Source organism: Pseudophryne corroboree, chromosome 1, assembly GCF_028390025.1.
Source record: "Pseudophryne corroboree isolate aPseCor3 chromosome 1, aPseCor3.hap2, whole genome shotgun sequence".
NCBI lineage: Eukaryota > Metazoa > Chordata > Amphibia > Anura > Myobatrachidae > Pseudophryne > Pseudophryne corroboree.
The window spans coordinates 421,062,580-421,088,325 of NC_086444.1; the positions used below are offsets into that span (position 1 = coordinate 421,062,580).

General features: G+C 46.3%; 1 protein-coding gene across 1 annotated transcript in view; it reads right to left on the reverse strand.

Moving 5' to 3' along the window:
• Positions 1 to 25,746, reverse strand: part of TBC1D10A (TBC1 domain family member 10A) — a 167,570-nt gene that overhangs the window by 44,494 nt on the left and 97,330 nt on the right. The window contains exons 2-6 of the mRNA XM_063913380.1: positions 9,418 to 9,517; positions 7,487 to 7,594; positions 1,761 to 1,867; positions 1,175 to 1,289; positions 1,033 to 1,098 (exon numbers count right to left, since the gene is read on the reverse strand). Coding sequence (XP_063769450.1) covers positions 1,033 to 1,098; positions 1,175 to 1,289; positions 1,761 to 1,867; positions 7,487 to 7,594; positions 9,418 to 9,517 — 496 coding nt within the window. The remainder of the gene's footprint in view (positions 1 to 1,032; positions 1,099 to 1,174; positions 1,290 to 1,760; positions 1,868 to 7,486; positions 7,595 to 9,417; positions 9,518 to 25,746) is intronic.

Sequence of the window (25,746 nt, forward strand, 5' to 3'; positions counted from 1 at the left end):
TGATTGGTTGCAATGCGCAACTTCTCCACTGGCTCATTTCTCCACTTTTAGCACTGCTTAGTACATCTCCCCCTATGCTACTACACTTCTAATATTCTATCAATGAGTCACTTTTTCATCTCATTATGGTTTTTGCACATACCTTTGTCTATAGTGCTAAACTATACAAAAGACACATCCCCAGTGTGAATACAAATTCAGTGACGGTGGTGGTGCCTGAGTTACTATGGCTGACTCTAGTGCAGGCACTGGAACAGTTTTCAGCAGCCTTGTCTGTTGCTGTCCACGCCAGAAGCCTGTCCTTGAAACAAGTTGTTTTCACACCATCCTGGGAGTTGTCCAGTTATTTACTGGTTGCTTTCCTGATCTTATCTATTTTGTCACGCTATAGAATACAGATTAGAAGATACAGCTACTGTATATGTGTGTGTGTGTATAATATATATATATATATATATATATATATCTCTCATGTGCACTCTAGCATTTCATGTGTAATAATGTATGTTTAGTTCTATTTCATGTAATACATTAGTTCCATGTTTATGCTAGACCTGTTTTTGTAAATGGTAGCAGTTCTTATTAAACATCCAAATCACTGACCTTTGATCTGTTCCCGGAGTGGTACCAATTAATCTGCTACAATGTTGCAAATAAAACACAATGGGCGGTATTTAATTAGCTGCGGTAAATTACCCCAGCTAACCGTCTCGCGAGACACGGCTTATAGGGATTAGGTTTCATCTGCCTCAGGCAGGCAAAACAAAATCCCCGAAAGCAGCGATGTGGCCACGGAAATAACACAGGTTTCACTGAACCTGTGTGTTCTCGGGAGAAATTATATATATATATATATATATATATATATATATTTATTTTTACAGGCGATGTAATTGGTTAGCTTGTATAAAATTATTGGGGAAAAAGTGCGAAAAACGTCCCTAATGTTTTACCTTGGCTAATTGAATACCACCCAATAGCTGTGCCAGACAAACCGACATGGAGGATGTATATATTTATATTTGTCCTTACCAGTTTCTCGCTGTAATATCCTGGAAGGTACTTCTCACAGATCTGCACCAAACACCAGAATGCTTGCTGCGGAAGACGACAACAGCTGTGAGACTGTATTTAAACCTTATACTACATACCTAGCAAGTGCTGGAGTCCTTACCTCTGCCGGCATATGCATAAGCAGCACGGCTGCAATAGGTGCTTGGGCCTGACAGTATCCTTCATCTGGCCGATACAGAGTGTAAGCTTTTAGTACCCGGAAGAGATCTTGTTGCCTGCACAGACAAGGTAATATCTCTCATAAGAATCATATTACAGATAGATGCATCCCAGATAGATAAATTAATTTTCTCTAGTTCTTCCATAAAATCTATCTAACACTACTGCTGACAGATGAATGCCGTATGTGTCTGGGTATGTAGTTTAGAAATAGTTAATGCAATGTTTAAACAGTGTGCAGAAAGGCATTCTAATAATACAGCACTTGAAGCTTTGGTCCAAAATAATTATGGCATAAACCATTACATGATTTAACGTCTCCACTGTCCTTGCTTGCCGGTTCAATAATCTGCACAAAATGTGGTTGTCCGGCCAGGAAATGTTGTAATCATGAACAAAAGACCATCAGCAAGGTCGTTAACATAAGCATGCAAAGATACGTAAATAATCAATAAGCATATATGAGTGCATTCATCTGCAGCATACAGGGTGCTGGTGATGAGCAGTGAGGTCCATAGACAACTTACCCATGACCCCCGCGGGCAACAAACATTTCATGGAAAGGAAACTGTCTGTGAAGGTCTCTTTCTATGACATCCACCCATTTGGGGTCACCTGCCAATGAGTCCAGCTCCTGCAAGAACCAAAAATAAGATTTTACTCACCGGTAAATCTATTTCTCGTAGTCCGTAGTGGATGCTGGGAACTCCGAAAGGACCATGGGGAATAGCGGCTCCGCAGGAGACTGGGCACAACTAAAGAAAGCTTTTAGGTCACCTGGTGTGCACTGGCTCCTCCCACCATGACCCTCCTCCAAGCCTCAGTTAGGACACTGTGCCCGGACGAGCTGACATAATAAGGAAGGATTTTGAATCCCGGGTAAGACTCTTACCAGCCACACCAATCACACCGTATAACTCGTGATACTATACCCAGTTTAACAGTATGAAAACAACTGAGCCTCTCAACAGATGGCTCAACAATAACCCTTTAGTTAGGCAATAACTATATACAAGTATTGCAGACAATCCGCACTTGGGACGGGCGCCCAGCATCCACTACGGACTACGAGAAATAGATTTACCGGTGAGTAAAATCTTATTTTCTCTGACGTCCTAGTGGATGCTGGGAACTCCGAAAGGACCATGGGGATTATACCAAAGCTCCCAAACGGGCGGGAGAGTGCGGATGACTCTGCAGCACCGAATGAGAGAACTCAAGGTCCTCCTCAGCCAGGGTATCAAATTTGTAGAATTTTGCAAACGTGTTTGCCCCTGACCAAGTAGCAGCTCGGCAAAGTTGTAAAGCCGAGACCCCTCAGGCAGCCGCCCAAGATGAGCCCACCTTCCTTGTGGAATGGGCTTTTACCGATTTAGGATGCGGCAGTCCAGCCGCAGAATGCGCCAGCTGAATTGTGCTACAAATCCAGCGAGCAATAGTCTGCCTAGAAGCAGGAGCACCCAGCTTGTTGGGTGCATACAGGATAAATAGCGAGTCAGTTTTCCTGACTCTAGCCGTCCTGGAAACATAAATTTTCAAGGCCCTGACTACGTCCAGTAACTTGGAATCCTCCAAGTCCCTAGTAGCCGCAGGCACCACAATAGGTTGGTTCAATTGAAAAGCTGATACCACCTTAGGGAGAAACTGGGGACGAGTCCTCAATTCTGCCCTATCCATATGGAAAATCAGATAAGGGCTTTTACATGACAAAGCCGCCAATTCTGACACACGCCTGGCTGAAGCCAAGGCCAATAACATGACCACTTTCCACGTGAGATATTTTAGATCCACGGTTTTAAGTGGCTCAAACCAATGTGATTTTAAGAAACTCAACACCACGTTGAGATCCCAAGGTGCCACTGGAGGCACAAAAGGGGCTGAATATGCAGCACTCCCTTAACAAACGTCTGAACTTCAGGTAGTGAAGCTAGTTCTTTCTGGAAGAAAAATCGACAGAGCCGAGATCTGTACCTTAATGGAGCCTAATTTCAGGCCCATAGTCACTCCTGCTTGTAGGAAATGCAGAAATCGACCCAGTTGAAATTCCTCTGTTGGGGCCTTTTTGGCCTCACACCAAGCAACATACATCCGCCATATGTGGTGATAATGCTTTGCAGTTACATCTTTCCTGGCTTTAATCAGCGTAGGAATGACTTCCTCCGGAATGCCCTTTTCCTTCAGGATCCGGCGTTCAACCGCCATGCCGTCAAACGCAGCCGCGGTAAGTCTTGGAACAGACAGGGCCCCTGCTGCAGCAGGTCCTGTCTGAGCGGCAGAGGCCATGGGTCCTCTGAGATCATCTCTTGAAGTTCCGGGTACCACGCTCGTCTTGGCCAATCCGGAACCACGAGTATTGTTCTTACTCCTCGTTTTCTTATTATTCTCAGTACCCTTGGTATGAGAGGCAGAGGAGGGAACACATAAACTGACTGGTACACCCACAGTGTCACTAGAGCGTCCACAGCTATCGCCTGAGGGTCCCTTAACCTGGCGCAATATCTCTCTAGTTTTTTGTTTAGGCGGGACGCCATCATGTCCACCTGTGGCCTTTCCCAACGGTTTACCAACAGTTGGAAGACTTCTGGATGAAGCCCCCACTCTCCCGGGTGTAGGTCGCGTCCGCTGAGGAAGTCTGCTTCCCAGTTGTCCACTCCCGGAATGAACACTGCTGACTAAGTGCTAAGACGTGATTTTCCGCCCATCGGAGAATCCTTGTGGCTTCTGCCATCACCATCCTGCTTCTTGTGCCGCCCTGTCGGTTTACATGGGCGACTGCCGTGATGTTGTCTGATTGGATCAGTACCGGCTGGTTTTGAAGCAGAGGCCTTGCCAGACTTAGGGCATTGTAAATGGCCCTCAGTTCCAGAATATTTATGTGTAGGGACGACTCCTGACTTGACCAAAGTCCTTGGAAATTTCTTCCCTGTGTGACTGCCCCCCAGCCTCTAAGGCTGGCATCCGTGGTTACCAGGACCCAGTCCTGTATGCCGAATCTGCGGCCCTCTTGAAGATGAGCACTCTGCAGCCACCACAGTAGAGATACCCTGGTCCTTGGAGACAGGGTTATCAGCCGATGCATCTGAAGATGCGATCCCGACCACTTGTCCAAGAGGTCCCACTGAAAGGTTCTTGCATGGAACCTGCCGAATGGAATTTTGCTTCGTAAGAAGCTACCATTTTTCCCAGGACTCGTGTGCAGTGATGCACCGATACCTGTTTTGGTTTCAGGAGGTCTCTGACTAGAGATGACAGCTCCTTGGCTTTCTCCTGCGGGAGAAACACTTTTTTTTTTTTTTTCTGTTCTGTGTCCAGAACCATCCCCAGGAACAGTAGGCGTGTGGTAGGAACCAGCTGTGACTTTGGAATGTATAGAATCCATCCGTGCTGTTGTAGCACTTCCCGAGATAGTGCTACTCCGACCAACAACTGCTCCTTGGACCTCGCCTTTATAAGGAGATCGTCCAAGTACGGGATAATTAAAACTTCCTTTCTCCAAACGGCAGTGTTTGGAATTGGTAATGGCAATCCTGTACCACAAATCTGAGGTACTCCTGGTGAGGATGGTAAATGGGGACATGTAGGTAAGCCTCCTTGATGTCCAGGGATACCATGTAATCCCCCTCTTCCAGGCTTGCAATAATCGCCCAGAGCGATTCCATCTTGAACTTGAATTTTTTTATGTATGTGTTCAAGGATTTCAAATATAAAATGGGTCTCACCGAACCGTCCGGTTTCGGTACCACAAACAGTGTGGAATAGTAACCCCGTCCTTGTTGAAGTAGGGGCACCTTGACTATCACCTGCTGGGAATACAGCTTGTGAATTGCCTTTAGCACAGTCTCCCTGCCTGAGGGAGTTGTCGGCAAGGCAGATTTGAGGAAACGGCGGGGGGGAGACGCCTCGAATTCCAGCTTGTACCCCTGAAATACTACTTGAAGGATCTAGGGATCCACCTGTGAGCGAGCCCACTGATCGCTGAAATTTTTGAGGCGGCCCCCCACCGTACCTGTGGAGCCCCCGCGTCATGCGGTGGACTCAGAGGAAGCGGGGGAAGAATTTTGATTCTGGGAACTGGCTGACTGGTGCAGCTTTTTCCCTCTTCCCTCGTTTTACACGCTTGCATTTCTGAAGCCGAAAGGACTGTACCTGATAATACAGTGCTTTCTGAGGCTGTGAGGAAACCTGAGGTAAAAATTTTTCTTCCCAGCTGTTGCTGTGGATACGAGGTCCCAGAGACCATCCCCAAACAATTCCTCACCCTTATAAGGCTCTATGTGCCTTTTAAAGTCAGCATCACCTGTCCAGTGTCGGGTCTCTAATAACCTCCTGACCGAATGGACATTGCATTAATTCAGGATGCCAGCCGGCAAAATATCCCTCTGTTCATCCCTCATATATAAGACGACGTCTTATGTTCGCAAACTAGTATCCCTGTTTGACAGGGTTACAGACCACGCTGCAGCAGCACTATCTGCAGGTCTCAGTCTAGTACCTGAGTGTGTAAATACAGACTTCAGGATAGCCTCCTGCTTTTTATCAGCAGGTACCTTCAAGTGGCCGTATCCTAAGACGGCAGTGCCACCTTTTTTGACAAACGTGTGAGCGCCTTATCCACCCTAGGGGATATCTCCCAGCGTAACTTATCCTCTGGCGGGAAAGGGTACGCCATCAGTAACTTTTTAGAAATTACCAGTTTCTTATCGGGGGAACCCACGCTTTTTCACACTTCATTCACTCATTTGATGGGGGAACAAAACACTGCCTGCTTTTTCTCCCCAAACATAAAACCCTTTTTTAGTGGTACTTGGGTTAATGTCAGAAATGCGTAACACATTTTTTATTTGCCGGGATCATGTAACGGATGTTCCTAGTGGATTGTGTATATGTCTCAACCTCGTCGACACTGGAGTCAGACTCCGTGTCGACATCTGTGTCTGCCATCTGAGGGAGCGGGCGTTTTTGAGCCCCTGATGGCCTTTGAGACGCCTGGGCAGGCGCGGGCTGAGAAGCCGGCTGTCCCATAGCTGTTACGTCATCCAGCCTTTTATGTAAGGAGTTGACACTGTCGGTTTATACCTTCCACCTATCCATCCACTCTGGTGTCGGCCCCCAGGGGGCGACATCACATTTATCGGCATCTGCTCTGCCATCACATAAGCCTCCTCATCAAACGTGTCGACACAGCCGTACCGACACACCACACACACACAGGGAATGCTCTGACTGAGGACAGGACCCCACACAGCCCTTTGGGGAGACAGAGAGAGAGTATGCCAGCACACACCAGAGCGCTATATAATTTAGGGATTAACACTATATTGAGTGAATTTTTCCCAATAGCTGCTTGTATATACAATATTGCGCCTAAATTTAGTGCCCCCCCTCTCTTTTTAACCCTTTGAGCCTGAAAACTACAGGGGAGAGCCTGGGGAGCTGTCTTCCAGTTGCACTGTGAAGAGAAAATGGCGCCAGTGTGCTGAGAGAGATGGCTCCGCCCCTTTTTCGCGGACTTTTCTCCCGCATTTTTATGGATTCTGGCAGGGGTATTTATCACATATATAGCCTCTGGGGCTATATATTGTGATATATATGCCAGCCAAGGTGTTTTTATTGCTGCTCAGGGCGCCCCCCCCTAGCGCCCTGCACCCTCAGTGACCGGAGTGTGAAGTGTGTATGAGAAGCAATGGCGCACAGCTGCAGTGCTGTGCGCTACCTTGGTGAAGACTGATGTCTTCTGCCGCCGATTTTCCGGACCTCTTCTTGCTTCTGGCTCTGTAAGGGGGACGGCGGCGCGGCTCCGGGACCGAACACCAAGGCCAGTTCCATGCGGTCGATCCCTCTGGAGCTAATGGTGTCCAGTAGCCTAAGAATCCCAAGCTAGCTGCAAGCAGGTAGGTTCGCTTTTTCTCCCCTTAGTCCCTCGCTGCAGTGAGCCTGTTGCCAGCAGGTCTCACTGAAAATAAAAAACCTAATTATATACTTTCTTTCTAGGAGCTCAGGAGAGCCCCTAGTGTGCATCCAACCTCGGCCGGGCACAAAATCTAACTGAGGCTTGGAGGAGGGTCATGGTGGGAGGAGCCAGTGCACACCAGGTGACCTAAAAGCTTTCTTTAGTTGTGCCCAGTCTCCTGCGGAGCCGCTATTCCCCATGGTCCTTTCGGAGTTCCCAGCATCCACTAGGACGTCAGAGAAATAAGTGTAATGAGTGGTAGAATAAAGTCTTCAGAAACACACAAACACAATCTTCACTCACAGCAAATTTGTGGGGGTTCTGATCCATCTTCACTCTGCTCCCCGAAAGGTACTGCCAGGCGCGCCCACGCAATGAAGGCGGAACTCCCTTCTGACATCTCAGCTTTATCTGCAGCACAAAGACTTTCATTACTATAAATACTTTTGCAATACCATTCCTCATTAGCTAATGATGGCGCAATGGTGTGCCTAGGGCTTAAAAAGCAGCAGTCATAAATCTTATATAGTGCCATGTACACCACTTATGTCCTAAAAAACAAAACCAATCATATCATAGTCTCCACTTATGCTCCTTCTTCCCCAGCGTCTTCCTTCTGCAGCTTTTCTGCAGTCACAAGAGAGCTGGGATGTAAGGAGGGTGCCAACAGGAAGAGAGAATGCAGAAAAATAGACTGTATGTTTTCTCCTAGCTGAAAAGAGCATAGGGGAACTTTGATCTTTCTAGGATATTCACAGTGCACAAACCACTATGTAATAACAAGCTATCTGAAGCATGATGGCAGGTCGGGAGTAATACACTTTACTAAAAAGAAATATCTATCTTACTTAGTCACTCAGGATAGGGATAACTTTGTAGTGCCGACAATACGTTGAAGAGTTTAGTTGTGTAGCACCACCTCCCTTTCACCAGCTCCCTCCTCTTTGTCAGCAGTTCTAATGAGGAAGACACAGCTCCGCTTTCTCCCCTAATCTGGCCTCTCTTCCCATTGTCACCTTTCCCAACCAGAAAGAGAGGCATGCTGGCTGGTTCTGGAGAAGAGCAGCACTGCCTATAGTACCTTCTTTCCTATGAAGACTGGAATGGACCAAGCTCTGCTACTCCAGAACCAGTGTCCACTCTATTAACTCGTGAGAAACATAACAACGAAAAGTTGAGCCAGATTAGGGGAGGGAGAGATGTCCAGGTAATTTGTTCATCATATGGAACCGACATACAATAATACAGCCCCTTTCCTGCAAAACCCCCCCCCCCCCCCTCCCAAATCTTTCCCCAGAGATTTCAAAGAAATCAAAAGGCAGTTTACTGAAGTATTTTGCACCACTCCCAAACGTGGTTAGGTCAGATGTACTTTTCCCATCATCTGATGTCACCCTGTGCTTCCTACAGACGGTATTGGTCACATACAGAACTACTGACTTGTGAATTTTTTTGTCTAGACTGGGCTCCACTACTGACTGCAAGCCTCACAATATAGCACACGGTCTGTTATTATCTATGCTTCATATGTTCAGTGGAAACCACAAGAAGCAGGCCTGAACTTGCACATTATATAATATTTCCCTCCCATAAATTACAGTAGCAGCAAGAGATAAAAACCACAAAGTGCCTTTAGGTATATACCATACAGCTGCTGGACCAGGCCAAGCAAAACTGTGCATGCAATGACATGAAGAGAAAGCCTTCGGCAATACTGGAATACTAAAGCTGTGAAATTCTCTAAAGCAAAACTACTGATCTTCCACATACTGAAATATTAAACTGACTACAGAGTACTGCAGTAGTGACAAGCAGGTGAGCTATAGTTACCATATACTAAGTACAACCTTTACATTTAGCTATTGCAGAGCTATACAGATGACCCAATTAGTTGGTAAACTGTCCAACCACTGCGTATATAGAGCACATGACAGAGCAAGATGTCTCTTCGTGACCTTTACTTGTGCAAGTGAACCTGCAAGTCTTTCCAGCCAAGCCACTGCCTATCCTTCTGAACCAAACAGAAAACTTTTCTTGCTTAACATTTAAATGCCTGAACAAAAATATCTCCCAAAACACCCAAAGTCGCGCTGAGCACACCCTAACTTGCTGCACCCAGATGACAGGGAGGGGGTGTTAATTAATGATGAGGTGATTAATATGCTATATATAGAGATAAATGCTTGAAGTGTTTGGTTTATTGCATTAATATTTTTATGATCAAATTAACCTACCTTCTTGTGTCTTTTTGCCATCCATATGTCCCAGTTTAACAACATGTCCAGCCATTTGGCTTCTCTCTGTCGTAACACTTCAACTGGCAATTCCTGGTCTCTGTGAAAACACATTAGATGAGTTAATAACCCAAGTTCATTACAAAACAAATCCTATCATCCTGACTGGATCACAACACAGGGAGATCCTCTCTCCTACAGTTCATATCCATGTGCATGTGGCAATTACTTTATTCTTGCAGCACAAGTATAGGCTGGGGCTAGGCTGAGCTCTTGGTCTAAACACCATTGGGCCTGAATATAATCCATGACTGATGCTAGCTTCTCTCCCAAAACGCTATCAAACGGATATAGTCACAGCAAACCGTTAACCTTATGTTTGAGCTTTGTATTCAGAACCCAAATACCATGAAATAGTCAGTCTGAATTGTCTGTAACTGAAGATATACGAGACAGCACTTGCCATCATTCCTCTGTAAACATCTACAATACTATACAGATACAGTGCTTGTCTACAGGCATCTCCCTATATACAGTATCACTGACGATCACCAGAGACAAACTGAGGACACATAATCTAAACCAGTGTTCCTTCCTTTGCTTTAGTTACGTCTAGTTTTATAAGAAATCTATGAAAATGGTCTACTTAATGATAAGAGAGAAAAATAAAAATAACATTGTCTACTAATGTACCATTAACTACCCTAATGCTTTTGATGAAGATTACCATGCTTTTTATACAGAACTGGTGCTGAAATCCACAGTGATAAGTCAGAGGTCCATACATACTAGAAGACATGACCAATGTGGAAGATGAGCAATTTCCCTTGAACTTCTCAGAGCCCTGACAAACGAAATTGAGTGTACACACTAAGCAAGTTTTCAAACAATTTGAAAGAGGAAAAGATATCTTTGGAATTGGCACCTTATTTACATATTTTAATATTGGGGAGGCATTTCTGGGTGTGTGGGCAGGGCTGTAGAAGGGGGAACCAATGAAGTTTTTTTCACCCACTGCCCCACCAACTTAATAAATAAATAAATAAATTATAATTGGTTCATAAAATACATACACACACATTATATATATATATATATATATATATATATATATATATATATAATTAATGTGTATGTGTGTGTTGTTGTGACGTCATCTGCCAGGATCAGAGCTACAACATCGCTGCAGAACGGCTAAGTGACTGTGCTATTCATGCTGGCCTTTTTTACCCTTGATGTACGTGAGCATATGTTTTAGGTAAAAATTGCATGCTTTTCAACATTCATGAATGCACTCACTCTCAGTTTATTCTTCATTTTTTACACACACACACACACATATATATATATATATATATATATATATATATATATATATATATATATATATATATATACACACACATATATATATATATATATATATATATATATATATATATATATATATATATATATATATAAAATGAGCCCATTATAATGAATTTTTTATTAAGTTGGTGGCACAGTGGAAATTGGTGGGGCAGTGGGTGAAAAAAATAAAAACTTCATTGGTGGGGCAACGGGACAAAATTCATTGGTGGGGCAGTGGGAGAAATTATGACATTGACTGAGACACTGAGCGGTGACTGAGCGGCGTGCGGCTCCAGTCAGCGGCCGGGGAGGGAGTCGCTGCCGGGGAGGAGCAATGTCACATCGTGAACATCGCTCATCGCGGCTCCGTACACATGCCGTGATGAGCGATGTCACAAGTGACAATGCCCACATTGAGCACAGCCAACCGCCGAACTCAAATCAACGAGCACGGGTGCGCGCATCTTTGATTGGTAGGGCCATACACACTAAATGATATATCGTTCACATCATCCAATCGTCGTTATCGGCCAGAATAGTCCTCTAGTGTGTATGGCCCTTAACATTTATTTTACAAACGCAGGTTTTATAAAATTAGACTAATTGGCTGCTGTGAGGTACACCATCTTTTCCACATGCACAAGTTTTCAGAGATGTCCCTGACTGGTTTCTATGCCAGTGGTTCTCAAACTGTGCCGTGGCACCCTGGGATGCCATGGGACACTTGCAGGGGTGCATCATGTTGGTTGTCCAGGACCAATTCAAACTATTCATTGCCAATGTAATAGGAAAAACTAGTACTGGTGGCTGCCCGTCATAATATAGGTGGACAAACAGAAGCAAATCTTGTCCCTCACCATATAACTGAGCCCAAGGATGACATATAAACATAAATTACTTAAATTTCATATTTTTTCTAAATTTCTCAATCAGAAACTTTTGGCCTAGGGGTGCCTTAAAAAAAATTCTGATACTCTAGGGCGCCGTGATCCAAAAAGTTTGGGAACCACTGTTCTATGCAGTGATGTACACTGTGGAAACTAAGCTATATATTTGCATATGATTAGCAGGAGCGAACAATAGAGGAAGGGAGGAAACTGCTGCATGAGCAGAGGAAGCACATTATATAACATAAGCATGCCTCATAGGAATGGAAGGAGTATGCCCCACATAGCTGATATCAATGTAGAAATAAACAAGTGCTAGTCTGCCAGGAAACAAATGTAGGAATAGTATCCAAGTTACATACATTAACAAGGTGCACTGGCAACTAAACTTTTTTTTTTCCATGGCTATAGATATCTAGAATTACATCTATTATCCGGAACCTGAAATGGTTACTTATTTGACAAAATATTAAAAAGGTTTGATAATTGTTGATAAGTGCACATGGAACCAAAAGGATGATAATTACATCAATAAAATGCTGCTTATTTCCCATATGCGGATTACTAGATTTACATAAGTAGGGTATTAACTCTGAAGGACAATCTTTGGTGTAATGTGGTAGCCATCTTCTATATCAGGGATGGGGAACCTTCAGCCCTCCAGCTGTTGTTGAACTACACATACCAGCATGCCTTGCTACAGTTTTGCTATTTGGCCATGCTAAAACTGTTGCAGGGCATGCTGGGCTGTGTAGTTCAACAACAGCTGGAGGGCCGAAGGTTCCCCATCCCTGTTCTATATAGACCATTTTCTGAGGTGTGTGGGCTCTGACTTCATGGTTCAAACACCCAACTCAAATTTAACTACTAACATACCAGGGCTGGTATTCAATTAGCCCCGAAGAGACATCGGGAGTAAAAACCCCTGATGTTACTTCGGGTTTTGCGGTCGGGCTATTCGATTTGATCGAACGTTAAAAAGTGCATTTTCACCCGAAAACACACAGGTTCAGTAAAACCTGTGTGTGTGTTTGGGTGAAATAGTTCTGCTTTCAGATGAAAACGGGACTGTTATCAGGGATTCTGCTTCGCCTTCCGGAGGCAGGTGAAACAAAATCCCTGATAAGCAGAGCTATGCGCCGGCATATCGGGGATAATTAGATAGCCCCCACCCGGCGATACTTTTTACCCAACAGTATGTGCCGGTAATTGTATATCCCAGCAGGTCTGTGACTGTTTTGAAATACTTCCCAAATATTAAATATTACTACAGTAAGAGGGCTGTACAATAAGTTTCCAGAAGTGCACTGCCTACGTATGGTAGACACAATCTTACTGTCTGCTTAAAGATCTTGTGTAATGTCAAGGCACAGAACAGTATATAAGCAGTACTGTAAACCAAAGAAGTCAGCATGTTTACTTCCTTCCCGAACTCGTTATGTAGCTCAACAGTGGCCACTGGAGAGCCATGATCTTCTATGACTACAATAGTGGTCCTTGAGTGGTCTGCAAAATTACGTTGCAGGAGACAGTCCCTGGAAGATGAGGAGCGATGCGGCTGACCTGTGTCTGCCATCAACAATGAAAACATTACTGCCGTGTGGGCCATAGTTGAGGTGGATGCCAGGGTGACCATGGCCCAGCTAGAGAAGGAGATAGGCATATCACCGGCATCCATCCAGTTGATACTTCACAAAAAGCTTTGCCTGAACAAGGTTTATGCACACTGGGTGCCTGTCAGCTGACTCGTGAGCAGAAGGAGGCTCGGGTGACATGGTGATGCAACATACTGGCCTGGTTTGATGGCAGTTGCTGAAACTCTGTCTGGGAGTTCATCAGTGACGAATACTGGATCTACAGTTTTGACACAGAGACCAGTCAGCCCAGTGAACCCCAGTTGTAGGTGCGCCGCCACAAAAATTCGTTCATGAGTGCAGTGTAGCCAAGCAGATGGTGGCTGTTTTTGTGGCCAAGACTGGTCATGTAGCTACTCGTGCAGCAGTGCACCCTCACTGGGGACTAGTACGCCACTTCCAGGCGCCATCCAAGAAATTGGACTCTTGGTGCCCTTTTCCATTACAACAATACACCTGCACACAAGTCCAGGAAAGTGGTGGATTTTCTGGCCCATGAACATATCCAGCAGCTTGGCCATCCCCTGAACAGTCCAGACATGGCTCCTGCAACTTTTGTGTTCCCACAAAATCAAGCGCAATATGCGCAGGATTTGCTTTGAGTCACAGGAAGCTGCAGTGGAGAACTTCGTCCAGCATGTGGAGAACATACAGTACCTGTTTCAGACTGGTCCAACTGCTTCATGAAGTGGTTTGAGAGAATGCAACTATGCATAGCCTCCTCTGGAAAATACTTTGAAAAAAATGGAATGTTCACTCAGAAATTTATTGCACATACCTCGTATGTACATTTACCCCAGTGCTAGTTACAGCAGTGATATCTTCTACAAAGCGTTATAAAAAGCACAGTGTGCATTGGGGTATCCATACAGATGTATTAATTGATATTATGGTGTTTTTTCCAATCTGTCCATTTTGTAATAAATGTAACTATTCCCATGACTGACAGAGATCGGACACAGTAATACAGTGAAAGTGGAGGTACATAGTGTTCCTTCTAGACTTAATATGGGGCAGGGCGCCGGACTCCAGGGGCACATTTGCGCGCGCGGGCAAAACGGGGGCTCGGCGATGTATATTAGGGGGCGTGGCCGCACCAACGTCATTTTAGTGGGCGGTGCGGCCCACAGACGCATCTGTGGCCGGCGGCATCACTGTTGGGGGCGTGCCCAGCACCTCCGTTGGTGCTGGGCTTTCCCCAGCTCTCTCCCATAGCGTGAATGGATGCCGTGCGCATGCGCACGGCATCTTTACACACTGGGAGGGCAGGAAGCGGGCGGCTGTTCTAGCAGGGCGCCGCAAAAAGGGGCGGGGGGGGGGGGTTCTTTTAAAAATCGGGCAGGGTGCAGCACCCTGCTAAAACAGCCTACAGTGAACACTAGAGGTACATGAGGAATCCTAGAACTCTAGGAAACAAAGACTTGCAACCAGTTCTACACAATTTGTGCAGTTCCCAGAACATCTTCCTTACAACCACAGAGGTAATCTCAGCACACACTCTTTTGACCCCAGATGCTCAGCCTGAGATTGAGGCTAAGCCAATAGAGACAATGCCGCAGGAATAACGAAACCTGCTGCTCCCATAATAGCTGCCAGGCCAGCGTCTGCACACTACCATTACTACTTTAGGCCTTAACTCATGGCACAATCACAATTTACATACCTGCTCTCAACAAGTCACTGGGCTCTGCCTGCTAATAAGGAGAGTTTTGTCTAAATAAAAAAGTAATTCATTTAGATGGATAGAAGAGTGGCTGGGCCCCCTAAAATCCAGCAGGCCTTAGGTGCCCACCTAGACTGCTTAATGGGTAATCTGGTCCTACTAACAATGATAGTATTGTTTCCATTACTGCATTATTGCCCCCCACCCCCCTACCTGCTGATGATTCAGGGTGATCATGAGCTACTCGGCAATATATTTGGCCAGTACTACAAATTATATTATGTGTAATATTATATTTTATATTACATACATACATACATACATACATACATACATACATACACACACACACACACAGTACTGTGCAAGATTTGGGCAGGTGTGGAAGTAATACTGCAAAAATGTAAGGGTTAGTAGTTTGTCAATTAACAATATGCATAGGGAACAAACAGAAGAGAAATCTACATCAAAATTTGCTGCCACCACCCTTTGCATTCAAAACAGCATCAATTCTTGGTATATGTGCACACAGTTTTTGAAGGAACTTGGCAGGGAGGTTGTTCCAAAACATCCTGGGGAAACTAACCACAGATCTTCTGTGGATGTAGGCTTGCTCAAATCCTTCAAGTAATCCCAGACAGACTCGATGTTGAGATCGGGCCTCTGTGATTAATGGTGTCCTCAATGCTGAGAAATACGGGCAGGTACTTATCCATCATGCAATACCATCAGGGATGCATCCGATTGACTCCAAATTTATTCTGCAGCAGGACCCAAAACATACAGCCAATGTCATTAAGAACTATCTTCAGCGTAACGAAGAACAAGGAGACCTGGAAGTGATGGTATTGCCCCCACAGAGCCACGATCTCAACATCATGGAGACAGAAAGATTTGAGCAAGCCTACATTCACAGAAGATCTGTGGTTAGTTTTTCAAGATGTTTTTGGAACAACCTCCCTGCCAAGATCCTTCAAAAACTATGCAAGTGTACCTAGAAAGAACTGATGTTATTTTGAAGGCAAAGAGCAGTCACACCAAATACTGATTTGATTTAGATTTCACTTCTGTTCATTCACTTTGCATTTTGTTAATAGATAAAAAAATAAGATTTTACTTACCGATAAATCTATTTCTCGTAGTCCGTAGTGGATGCTGGGACTCCGTCAGGACCATGGGGATTAGCGGCTCCGCAGGAGACAGGGCACAAAAATAAAAGCTATAGGACTAGGTGGTGTGCACTGGCTCCTCCCCCTATGACCCTCCTCCAAGCCTCAGTTAGGATACTGTGCCCGGACGAGCGTACACAATAAGGAAGGATTTTGAATCCCGGGTAAGACTCATACCAGCCACACCAATCACACCGTACAACTTGTGATCTGAACCCAGTTAACAGTATGACAAACGTAGGAGCCTCTGAACAGACGGCTCACAACAATAACAACCCGATTTTTTTGTAACAATAACTATGTACAAGTATTGCAGACAATCCGCACTTGGGATGGGCGCCCAGCATCCACTACGGACTACGAGAAATAGATTTATCGGTAAGTAAAATCTTATTTTCTCTGACGTCCTAGTGGATGCTGGGACTCCGTCAGGACCATGGGGATTATACCAAAGCTCCCAAACGGGCGGGAGAGTGCGGATGACTCTGCAGCACCGAATGAGAGAACTCCAGGTCCTCTTTAGCCAGGGTATCAAATTTGTAGAATTTTACAAACGTGTTCTCCCCCGACCACGTAGCTGCTCGGCAGAGTTGTAATGCCGAGACCCCTCGGGCAGCCGCCCAAGATGAGCCCACCTTCCTTGTGGAATGGGCCTTGATAGATTTAGGCTGTGGCAGGCCTGCCACAGAATGTGCAAGTTGAATTGTGCTACAAATCCAACGAGCAATCGTCTGCTTAGAAGCAGGAGCACCCAGCTTGTTGGGTGCATACAGTATAAACAGCGAGTCAGATTTTCTGACTCCAGCCGTCCTTGAAATATATATTTTCAATGCCCTGACAACGTCCAGCAACTTGGAATCCTTCAAATCGCTAGTAGCCGCAGGCACCACAATAGGCTGGTTCAGGTGAAACGCTGAAACCACCTTAGGCAGAAACTGAGGACGCGTCCGCAGTTCTGCCCTGTCCGAATGGAAAATCAGATATGGGCTTTTATACAATAAAGCCGCCAATTCTGACACTCTCCTGGCTGAAGCCAGGGCCAGTAGCATGGTTACTTTCCATGTAAGATATTTCAAATCCACCGATTTGAGTGGCTCAAACCAATGGGATTTGAGAAAATCCAAAACTACATTAAGATCCCACGGAGCCACTGGGGGCACAACCGGGGGCTGTATATGTAGTACTCCTTTTACAAAAGTCTGGACTTCAGGAACTGAAGCCAATTCTTTCTGGAAGAAAATCGACAGGGACGAAATTTGAACCTTAATGGACCCTAATTTGAGGCCCATAGACAATCCTGTTTGCAGGAAATGTAGGAATCGACCCAGTTGAAATTCCTCCGTCGGGGCCTTCCTGGCCTCACACCACGCAACATATTTTCTCCAAATGCGGTGATAATGATGTGCAGTCACCTCCTTCCTGGCTTTTACCAGGGTAGGGATGACCTCTTCCGGAATGCCTTTTTCCCTTAGAATTCGGCGTTCAACCGCCATGCCGTCAAACGCAGCCGCGGTAAGTCTTGGAATAGACACGGTCCCTGCTGAAGCAGGTCCCGTCTTAGAGGTAGAGGCCACGGATCTTCCGTGAGCATCTCCTGAAGTTCCGGGTACCAAGTTCTTCTTGGCCAATCCGGAGCCACGAGTATCGTTCTTACTCCCCTTTGCCGTATAATTCTCAGTACTTTTGGTATGAGAGGCAGAGGAGGAAACACATACACTGACTGGAACACCCACGGTGTTACCAGAGCGTCCACAGCTATTGCCTGAGGGTCTCTTGACCTGGCGCAATACCTGTCCAGTTTTTTGTTGAGGCGGGACGCCATCATATCCACCTTTGGTTTTTCCCAACGGTTCACAATCATGTGGAAGACTTCTGGATGAAGTCCCCACTCTCCCGGGTGTAGATCGTGTCTGCTGAGGAAGTCCGCTTCCCAGTTGTCCACTCCCGGAATGAACACTGCTGACAGTGCTATCACATGATCTTCCGCCCAGCGAAGAATCCTTGCAGCTTCTGCCATTGCCCTCCTGCTTCTTGTGCCGCCCTGTCTGTTTACGTTGGCGACTGCCGTGATGTTGTCCGACTGGATCAACACCGGCTGACCCTGAAGCAGGGGTTTTGCCAGGCTTAGAGCATTGTAAATCGCTCTTAGCTCCAGTATATTTATGTGAAGAGACATCTCCAGGCTTGACCACACTCCCTGGAAGTTTCTTCCCTGTGTGACCGCTCCCCAGCCTCTCAGACTGGCATCCGTGGTCACCAGGACCCAGTCCTGTATGCCGAATCTGCGGCCCTCTAACAGATGAGCACTCTGCAACCACCACAGAAGAGACACCCTTGTCCGTGGAGACAAAGTTATCCGCTGATGCATCTGCAGATGCGATCCGGACCATTTGTCCAGCAGATCCCACTGAAAAGTTCGTGCGTGGAATCTGCCGAATGGAATCGCTTCGTAAGAAGCCACCATTTTTCCCAGGACTCTTGTGCATTGATGCACAGACACTTTTCCTGGTTTTAGGAGGTTCCTGACAAGTTCGGATAACTCCCTGGCTTTCTCCTCCGGAAGAAACACCTTTTTCTGAACCGTGTCCAGAATCATTCCCAGGAACAGCAGACGTGTCGTCGGGGTCAATTGAGATTTTGGAAAATTCAGAATCCACCCGTGCTGTTGCAGCACTACTTGGGTTAGTGCTACTACGTCCCCCAGCTGTTCTCTGGACCTTGCCCTTATCAGGAGATCGTCCAAGTAAGGGATAATTAATACGCCTCTTCTTCGCAGAAGAAACATCATTTCGGCCATTACCTTGGTAAAGACCCGAGGTGCCGTGGACAATCCAAACGGCAGCGTCTGAAACTGATAATGACAGTTTTGCACCACGAACCTGAGGTACCCTTGATGTGAAGGGCAAATTGGGACATGCAGGTAAGCATCCTTGATGTCCAGGGACACCATAAAGTCCCCTTCCTCCAGATTCGCTATCACTGCTCTGAGTGACTCCATCTTGAACTTGAATTTTTGTATGTACAGGTTCAAAGATTTCAGATTTAGAATAGGTCTTACCGAGCCGTCCTGCTTCGGTACCACAAATAGTGTGGAATAATACCCCTTTCCCTGTTGTAGGAGGGGTACCTTGACTATCACCTGCTGAGAATACAGCTTGTGAATGGCTTCCAATACCGTCGCCCTGTCTGAGGGAGACGTTGGCAGAGCAGACTTTAGGAACTGGCGAGGGGGAGACTTCTCGAATTCCAACCTGTAACCCTGAGATACTACCTGCAGGATCCAGGGGTCCACCTGTGAGTGAGCCCACTGTGCGCTGAAATTCTTGAGTCGACCCCCCACCGCCCCTGAGTCTGCTTGTAAAGCCCCAACGTCATGCTGAGGGCTTTGCAGAAGCCGGGGAGGGCTTCTGCTCCTGGGAGGGAGCTGCTTGGTGCACTCTCTTACCCTTTCCTTTGCCTCGGGGTAGATATGACTGTCCTTTTGCCCGCTTGTTCTTATAGGAACGAAAGGACTGCGGCTGAAAAGACGGTGTCTTTTTCTGTTGGGAGGGGACCTGAGGTAAATAGGTGGATTTCCCGGCTGTTGCCGTGGCCACCAAATCCGATAGACCGACCCCAAATAATTCCTCCCCTTTATACGGCAATACTTCCATATGCCGTTTGGAATCCGCATCACCTGACCACTGTCGCGTCCATAAACTTCTTCTGGCAGATATGGACATCGCACTTACTCTCGATGCCAGAGTGCAAATATCCCTCTGAGCATCTCGCATATAAAGAAAAGCATCCTTTAATTGCTCTATAGTCAATAAAATACTGTCCCTATCCAGGGTATCAATATTTTCAGTCAGGGAATCCGACCAAAGCACCCCAGCACTGCACATCCATGCAGAGGCGATGGCTGGTCGCAGTATAACACCAGTATGAGTGTATATACTTTTCAGGGTAGTTTCCAGCCTCCTATCAGCTGGATCCTTGAGGGCGGCCGTTTCAGGAGACGGTAACGCCACTTGTTTTGATAAGCGTGTGAGTGCCTTATCCACCCTAGGGGGTGTTTCCCAGCGCGCCCTAACCTCTGGCGGGAAAGGATATAATGCCAATAACTTCTTTGAAATTAGCAGTTTTCTATCGGGGTTAACCCACGCTTCATCACACACTTCATTCAATTCCTCTGATTCAGGAAAAACTACAGGTAGTTTTTTCAGACCCCACATAATACCCCTTTTTGTGGTACTTGCAGTATCAGAGATATGCAAAGCCTCCTTCATTGCCGTGATCATATAACGTGTGGCCCTACTGGAAAATATGTTTGTTTCTTCACCGTCGACACTAGATTCGGTGTCCGTGTCTGGGTCTGTGTCGACCGACTGAGGTAAAGGGCGTTTTACAGCCCCTGACGGTGTCTGAGACGCCTGGACAGGTACTAACTGGTTTGCCGGCCGTCTCATGTCGTCAACTGATTTTTGTAACGTGCGGACATTATCACGTAATTCCATAAACAAAGCCATCCATTCCGGTGTCGACTCCCTAGGGGGTGACATCACCATTACCGGCAATTGCTCCGCCTCCACACCAACATCGTCCTCATACATGTCGACACACACGTACCGACACACAGCAGACACACAGGGAATGCTCTTATCGAAGACAGGACCCCACTAGCCCTTTGGGGAGACAGAGGGAGAGTTTGCCAGCACACACCCAAGCGCTATAAATATATAGGAACAACCCTACAGAAGTGTTGTTTCCTTTATAGCAGCTTAATATAACAATATCGCCAAAAAAGTGCCCCCCCTCTCTGTTTTTTTACCCTGTTTCTGTAGTGCAGTGCAGGGGAGAGTCCTGGGAGCCTTCCTCGCAGCGGAGCTGTGCAGGAAAATGGCGCTGTGTGCTGGAGATAGGCCCCGCCCCCTATTTCGGCGGGCTCTTCTCCCGGTGTTTGTGAGACCTGGCAGGGGTTAAATACATCCATATAGCCCCAGGGGCTATATGTGATGTATTTTTAGCCAGAACAAGGTATTATCATTGCTGCCCAGGGCGCCCCCCCCCCCCAGCGCCCTGCACCCTCAGTGACCGCTGGTGTGAAGTGTGCTGACAACAATGGCGCACAGCTGCAGTGCTGTGCGCTACCTCATGAAGACTGAAAAGTCTTCTGCCGCCGGTTTCTGGACCTCTTCACTTTTCGGCATCTGCAAGGGGGTCGGCGGCGCGGCTCCGGGACCGGACTCCATGGCTGGGCCTGTGTTCGATCCCTCTGGAGCTAATGGTGTCCAGTAGCCTAAGAAGCCAATCCATCCTGCACGCAGGTGAGTTCACTTCTTCTCCCCTAAGTCCCTCGTTGCAGTGAGCCTGTTGCCAGCAGGACTCACTGAAAATAAAAAACCTAATAACTTTTTCTAAGCAGCTCTTTAGGAGAGCCACCTAGATTGCACCCTGCTCGGACGGGCACAAAAACCTAACTGAGGCTTGGAGGAGGGTCATAGGGGGAGGAGCCAGTGCACACCACCTAGTCCTAAAGCTTTTATTTTTGTGCCCTGTCTCCTGCGGAGCCGCTAATCCCCATGGTCCTGACGGAGTCCCAGCATCCACTAGGACGTCAGAGAAATAAACTATAAACCCTTCTATTTTTTAAAGCATTCTTCCTTTTGCAGCATTTTTTCCCCACACTTGCCTAAAACTTTTGTACAGTACTGTGCGTGTATACACTCTCCAAGATGGAGGCACTCACGGGACTGTGTAAAATATGTGTAAATAAAAAGTCAAGGACACTAAAGTCCATTCAACGTGCCGGCTATTGTGGTAGGGTCAATTCATATCAAATGGTCCAGAATTATATTAAATTGGTTGCTTGACCATTTAAAAAAAAAAAAAAATAATATATATATATATATATATATATATATATATTGTGTGTGATGACCCCCTGTAAGTTAGTTGTCAGAAACCGCCATTACTTTATTCTTATTTACATTCATATGAAGATGGCGGCCATTTACGTATCATGGCGTATGACATTTTCATTTTTGCGTACATTTGGGGTAAATGCAATATTTCAGCTCAGAAAAAAGTCATAGAAAGCTGGGATAATAACATTTTCAGCACATTTCAAACTACATTTTCTGTGCTATAACTTTCTCTAACTCACTTAATTTTGACCTTAAAATTTCAGTCATAAGTAATAATTTTTTTTTTTTTTTTTTAAGTATTTTTTTGGGATTGTATTTTAGTGGGAAGGAATAACATTTCAGAGTTGTAATTTTGTTTGGGAATATACTCAAAGATTTGCCAAACAAATGTTGAGTCATCTTGTCTACTTTTTATATATATATATATTAGAACACTTTGAAATTGCTTGTTTTAAAATTTTTCACATAATTTGACCTCATATCTCTGATAAAAAATAATAATTTCGCAGCACACACAGTACTCTATGATGGGTAACTGTAAAAAATAAAAAATAAAATATTGGAGTTTGATATTCCATTTTTTCTGCTCCATTTTTTGAAATTGAAAAAAAAAATAAAAAATAGGAATTTACTCACCGGTAATTCTATTTCTCGTAGTCCGTAGTGGATGCTGGGACTCCGTAAGGACCATGGGGAATAGACGGGCTCCGCAGGAGACTGGGCACTCTATAGAAAGATTTAGGACTATCTGGTGTGCACTGGCTCCTCCCCCTATGACCCTCCTCCAAGCCTCAGTTAGGAACTGTGCCCGGAAGAGCTGACACAATAAGGAAGGATTTTTGAATCCCGGGTAAGACTCATACCAGCCACACCAATCACACCATGTAACACGTGATAGGAACCCCGGTTAACAGTATGATAACAAATGGAGCCTCTGAAGAGATGGCTCACAACAAAACCCGATATTTGTAACAATAACTATGTACAGGTATTGCAGACAATCCGCACTTGGGATGGGCGCCCAGCATCCACTACGGACTACGAGAAATAGAATTACCGGTGAGTAAATTCCTATTTTCTCTGACGTCCTAGTGGATGCTGGGGACTCCGTAAGGACCATGGGGATTATACCAAAGCTCCCAAAGGGGCGGGAGAGTGCGGATGACTCTGCAGCACCGAATGAGAGAATTCCAGGTCCTCCTCAGCCAGGGTATCAAATTTGTAGAATTTTGCAAACGTGTTTGCCCCCGACCAAGTAGCTGCTCGGCAAAGTTGTAAAGCCGAGACCCCTCGGGCAGCCGCCCAAGATGAGCCCACCTTCCGTGTGGAATGGGCTTTTACAGATTTAGGCTGCGGTAAGCCTACCGCAGAATGCGCCAGCTGAATAGTGCTACAAATCCAGCGCGCAATAGACTGCTTAGAAGCAGGAGCACCCAGCTTGGTGGGTGCATACAGGATAAACAGCGAATCAGTCTTTCTGACTCCAGCCGTCCTGGAAATATAAATTTTTACGGCCCTGACTACGTCCAGCAACTTGGAATCCTCCAAGTCCCTAGTAGCCGCAGGCACCACAATAGGTTGGTTCAAGTGAAAAGCGGAGACCACCTTCGGGAGAAACTGAGGACGAGTCCTCAATTCTGCCCTATCCATATGGAAAATCAGATAAGGGCTTTTACAAGACAAAGCCGCCAATTCTGAAACCCGCCTGGCCGACGCCAGGGCCAACAGCATGACCACTTTCCACGCGAGATATTTTAAATCCACAGTCTTAAGTGGTTCGAACCAATGTGATTTCAGGAATGCCAAAATCACATTGAGATCCCAAGGTGCCACTGGGGGCACAAAAGGAGGCTGAATATGCAGTACTCCTTTGACAAAAGTCTGAACTTCAGGCAGTGAAGCCAGTTCTTTTTGGAAGAAAATCGACAGAGCCGAAATCTGGACCTTTATGGAACCCAATTTGAGGCCCAACGTCACCCCTGCTTGCAGGAAGTGCTTGGCCTCACACCAAGCAACATATTTTCGCCAAATGCGGTGATAATGTCTTGCGGTGACATCCTTCCTGGCTTTGATCAGGGTAGGGATGACTTCCTCCGGAATACCCTTTTCCTTCAGGATCCGGTGTTCAACCGCCATGCCGTCAAACGCAGCCGCGGTAAGTCTTGGAACAGACAGGGTCCCTGCTGCAGCAGGTCTTGTCTGAGCGGCAGAGGCCAAGGGTCCTCTGTAAGCATCTCTTGAAGTTCCGGGTACCAAGCTCTTCTTGGCCAATCCGGAACCACGAGTATGGTTTTCACTCCTCGCCTTCTTATTATTCTCAGTACCTTGGGTATGAGAGGTAGAGGAGGAAACACATAAACCGACTGGTACACCCATGTTGTCACTAGAGCGTCCACCGCTATCGCCTGAGGGTCTCTTGACCGGGCGCAATATCTTTTCAACTTCTTGTTGAGGCGGGACGCCATCATGTCTACCTGTGGTTTTTCCCACCGGTTGACCAGCATTTGGAAGACTTCTGGATGAAGTCCCCATTCTCCCGGGTGGAGGTCGTGCCTGCTGAGGAAGTCTGCTTCCCAGTTGTCCACTCCCGGAATGAACACTGCCGTCAGTGCTAACACATGATTCTCTGCCCATCTGAGAATCCTTGTGGCTTCTGCCATCGCCATCCTGCTTCTCGTGCCGCCCTGTCTGTTTACATGGGCGACCGCCGTGATGTTGTCTGACTGGATCAGTACCGGCTGGTTTTGAAGCAGGGGTCTTGCCTGGCTTAGGGCATTGTAAATGGCCCTTAGCTCCAGGATATTTATGTGAAGAGAAATCTCCTGATTTGACCACAGTCCTTGGAAATTTCTTCCCTTTGTGACTGCCCCCCAGCCCCGAAGGCTGGCATCCGTGGTCACCAGGACCCAGTCCTGTATTCCGAATCTGCGGCCCTCTAGTAGATGAGCCCTCTGCAGCCACCACAGCAGCGACACCCTGGTTCTGGCCGATAGGGTTATCCGCTGTTGCATCTGGAGATGGGACCCGGACCATTTGTCCAACAGGTCCCACTGGAACGTCCTTGCGTGGAACCTTCCGAATGGAATTGCTTCGTACGAAGCTACCATTTTTCCCAGGACTCGTGTGCATTGATGTACTGACACTTTTCCTGGTTTTAGGATGTCTCTGACCAGAGATGACAATTCCTCTGCTTTTTCCAGTGGAAGAAACACTCTTTTCTGGTCTGTGTCCAGAATCATTCCCAGGAACAGAAGACGTGTCGTCGGGACCAGCTGTGACTTTGGAATGTTTAGAATCCAGCCGTGTTGTTGTAGCACTTCCTGAGAAAGTGCCACCCCCACTATCAACTGTTCTTTGGACCTCGCCTTTATCAGGAGATCGTCCAAGTACGGGATAATTAAAACTCCCTTCTTGCGAAGGAGTATCATCATTTCGGCCATTATCTTGGTAAAGACCCTCGGTGCCGTGGATAACCCAAACGGCAGCGTCTGGAACTGATAGTGACAGTCCTGTACCACAAATCTGAGGTACTCCTGGTGCGGAGGGTAAATGGGGACATGCAGGTACGCATCCTTGATGTCCAGGGATACCATGTAATCCCCCTCCTCCAGGCTCGCAATAACCGCCCTGAGCGATTCCATCTTGAACTTGAACCTTTTGATATAAGTGTTCAAGGCTTTTAAATTTAAGATGGGTCTCACCGAACCGTCCGGTACC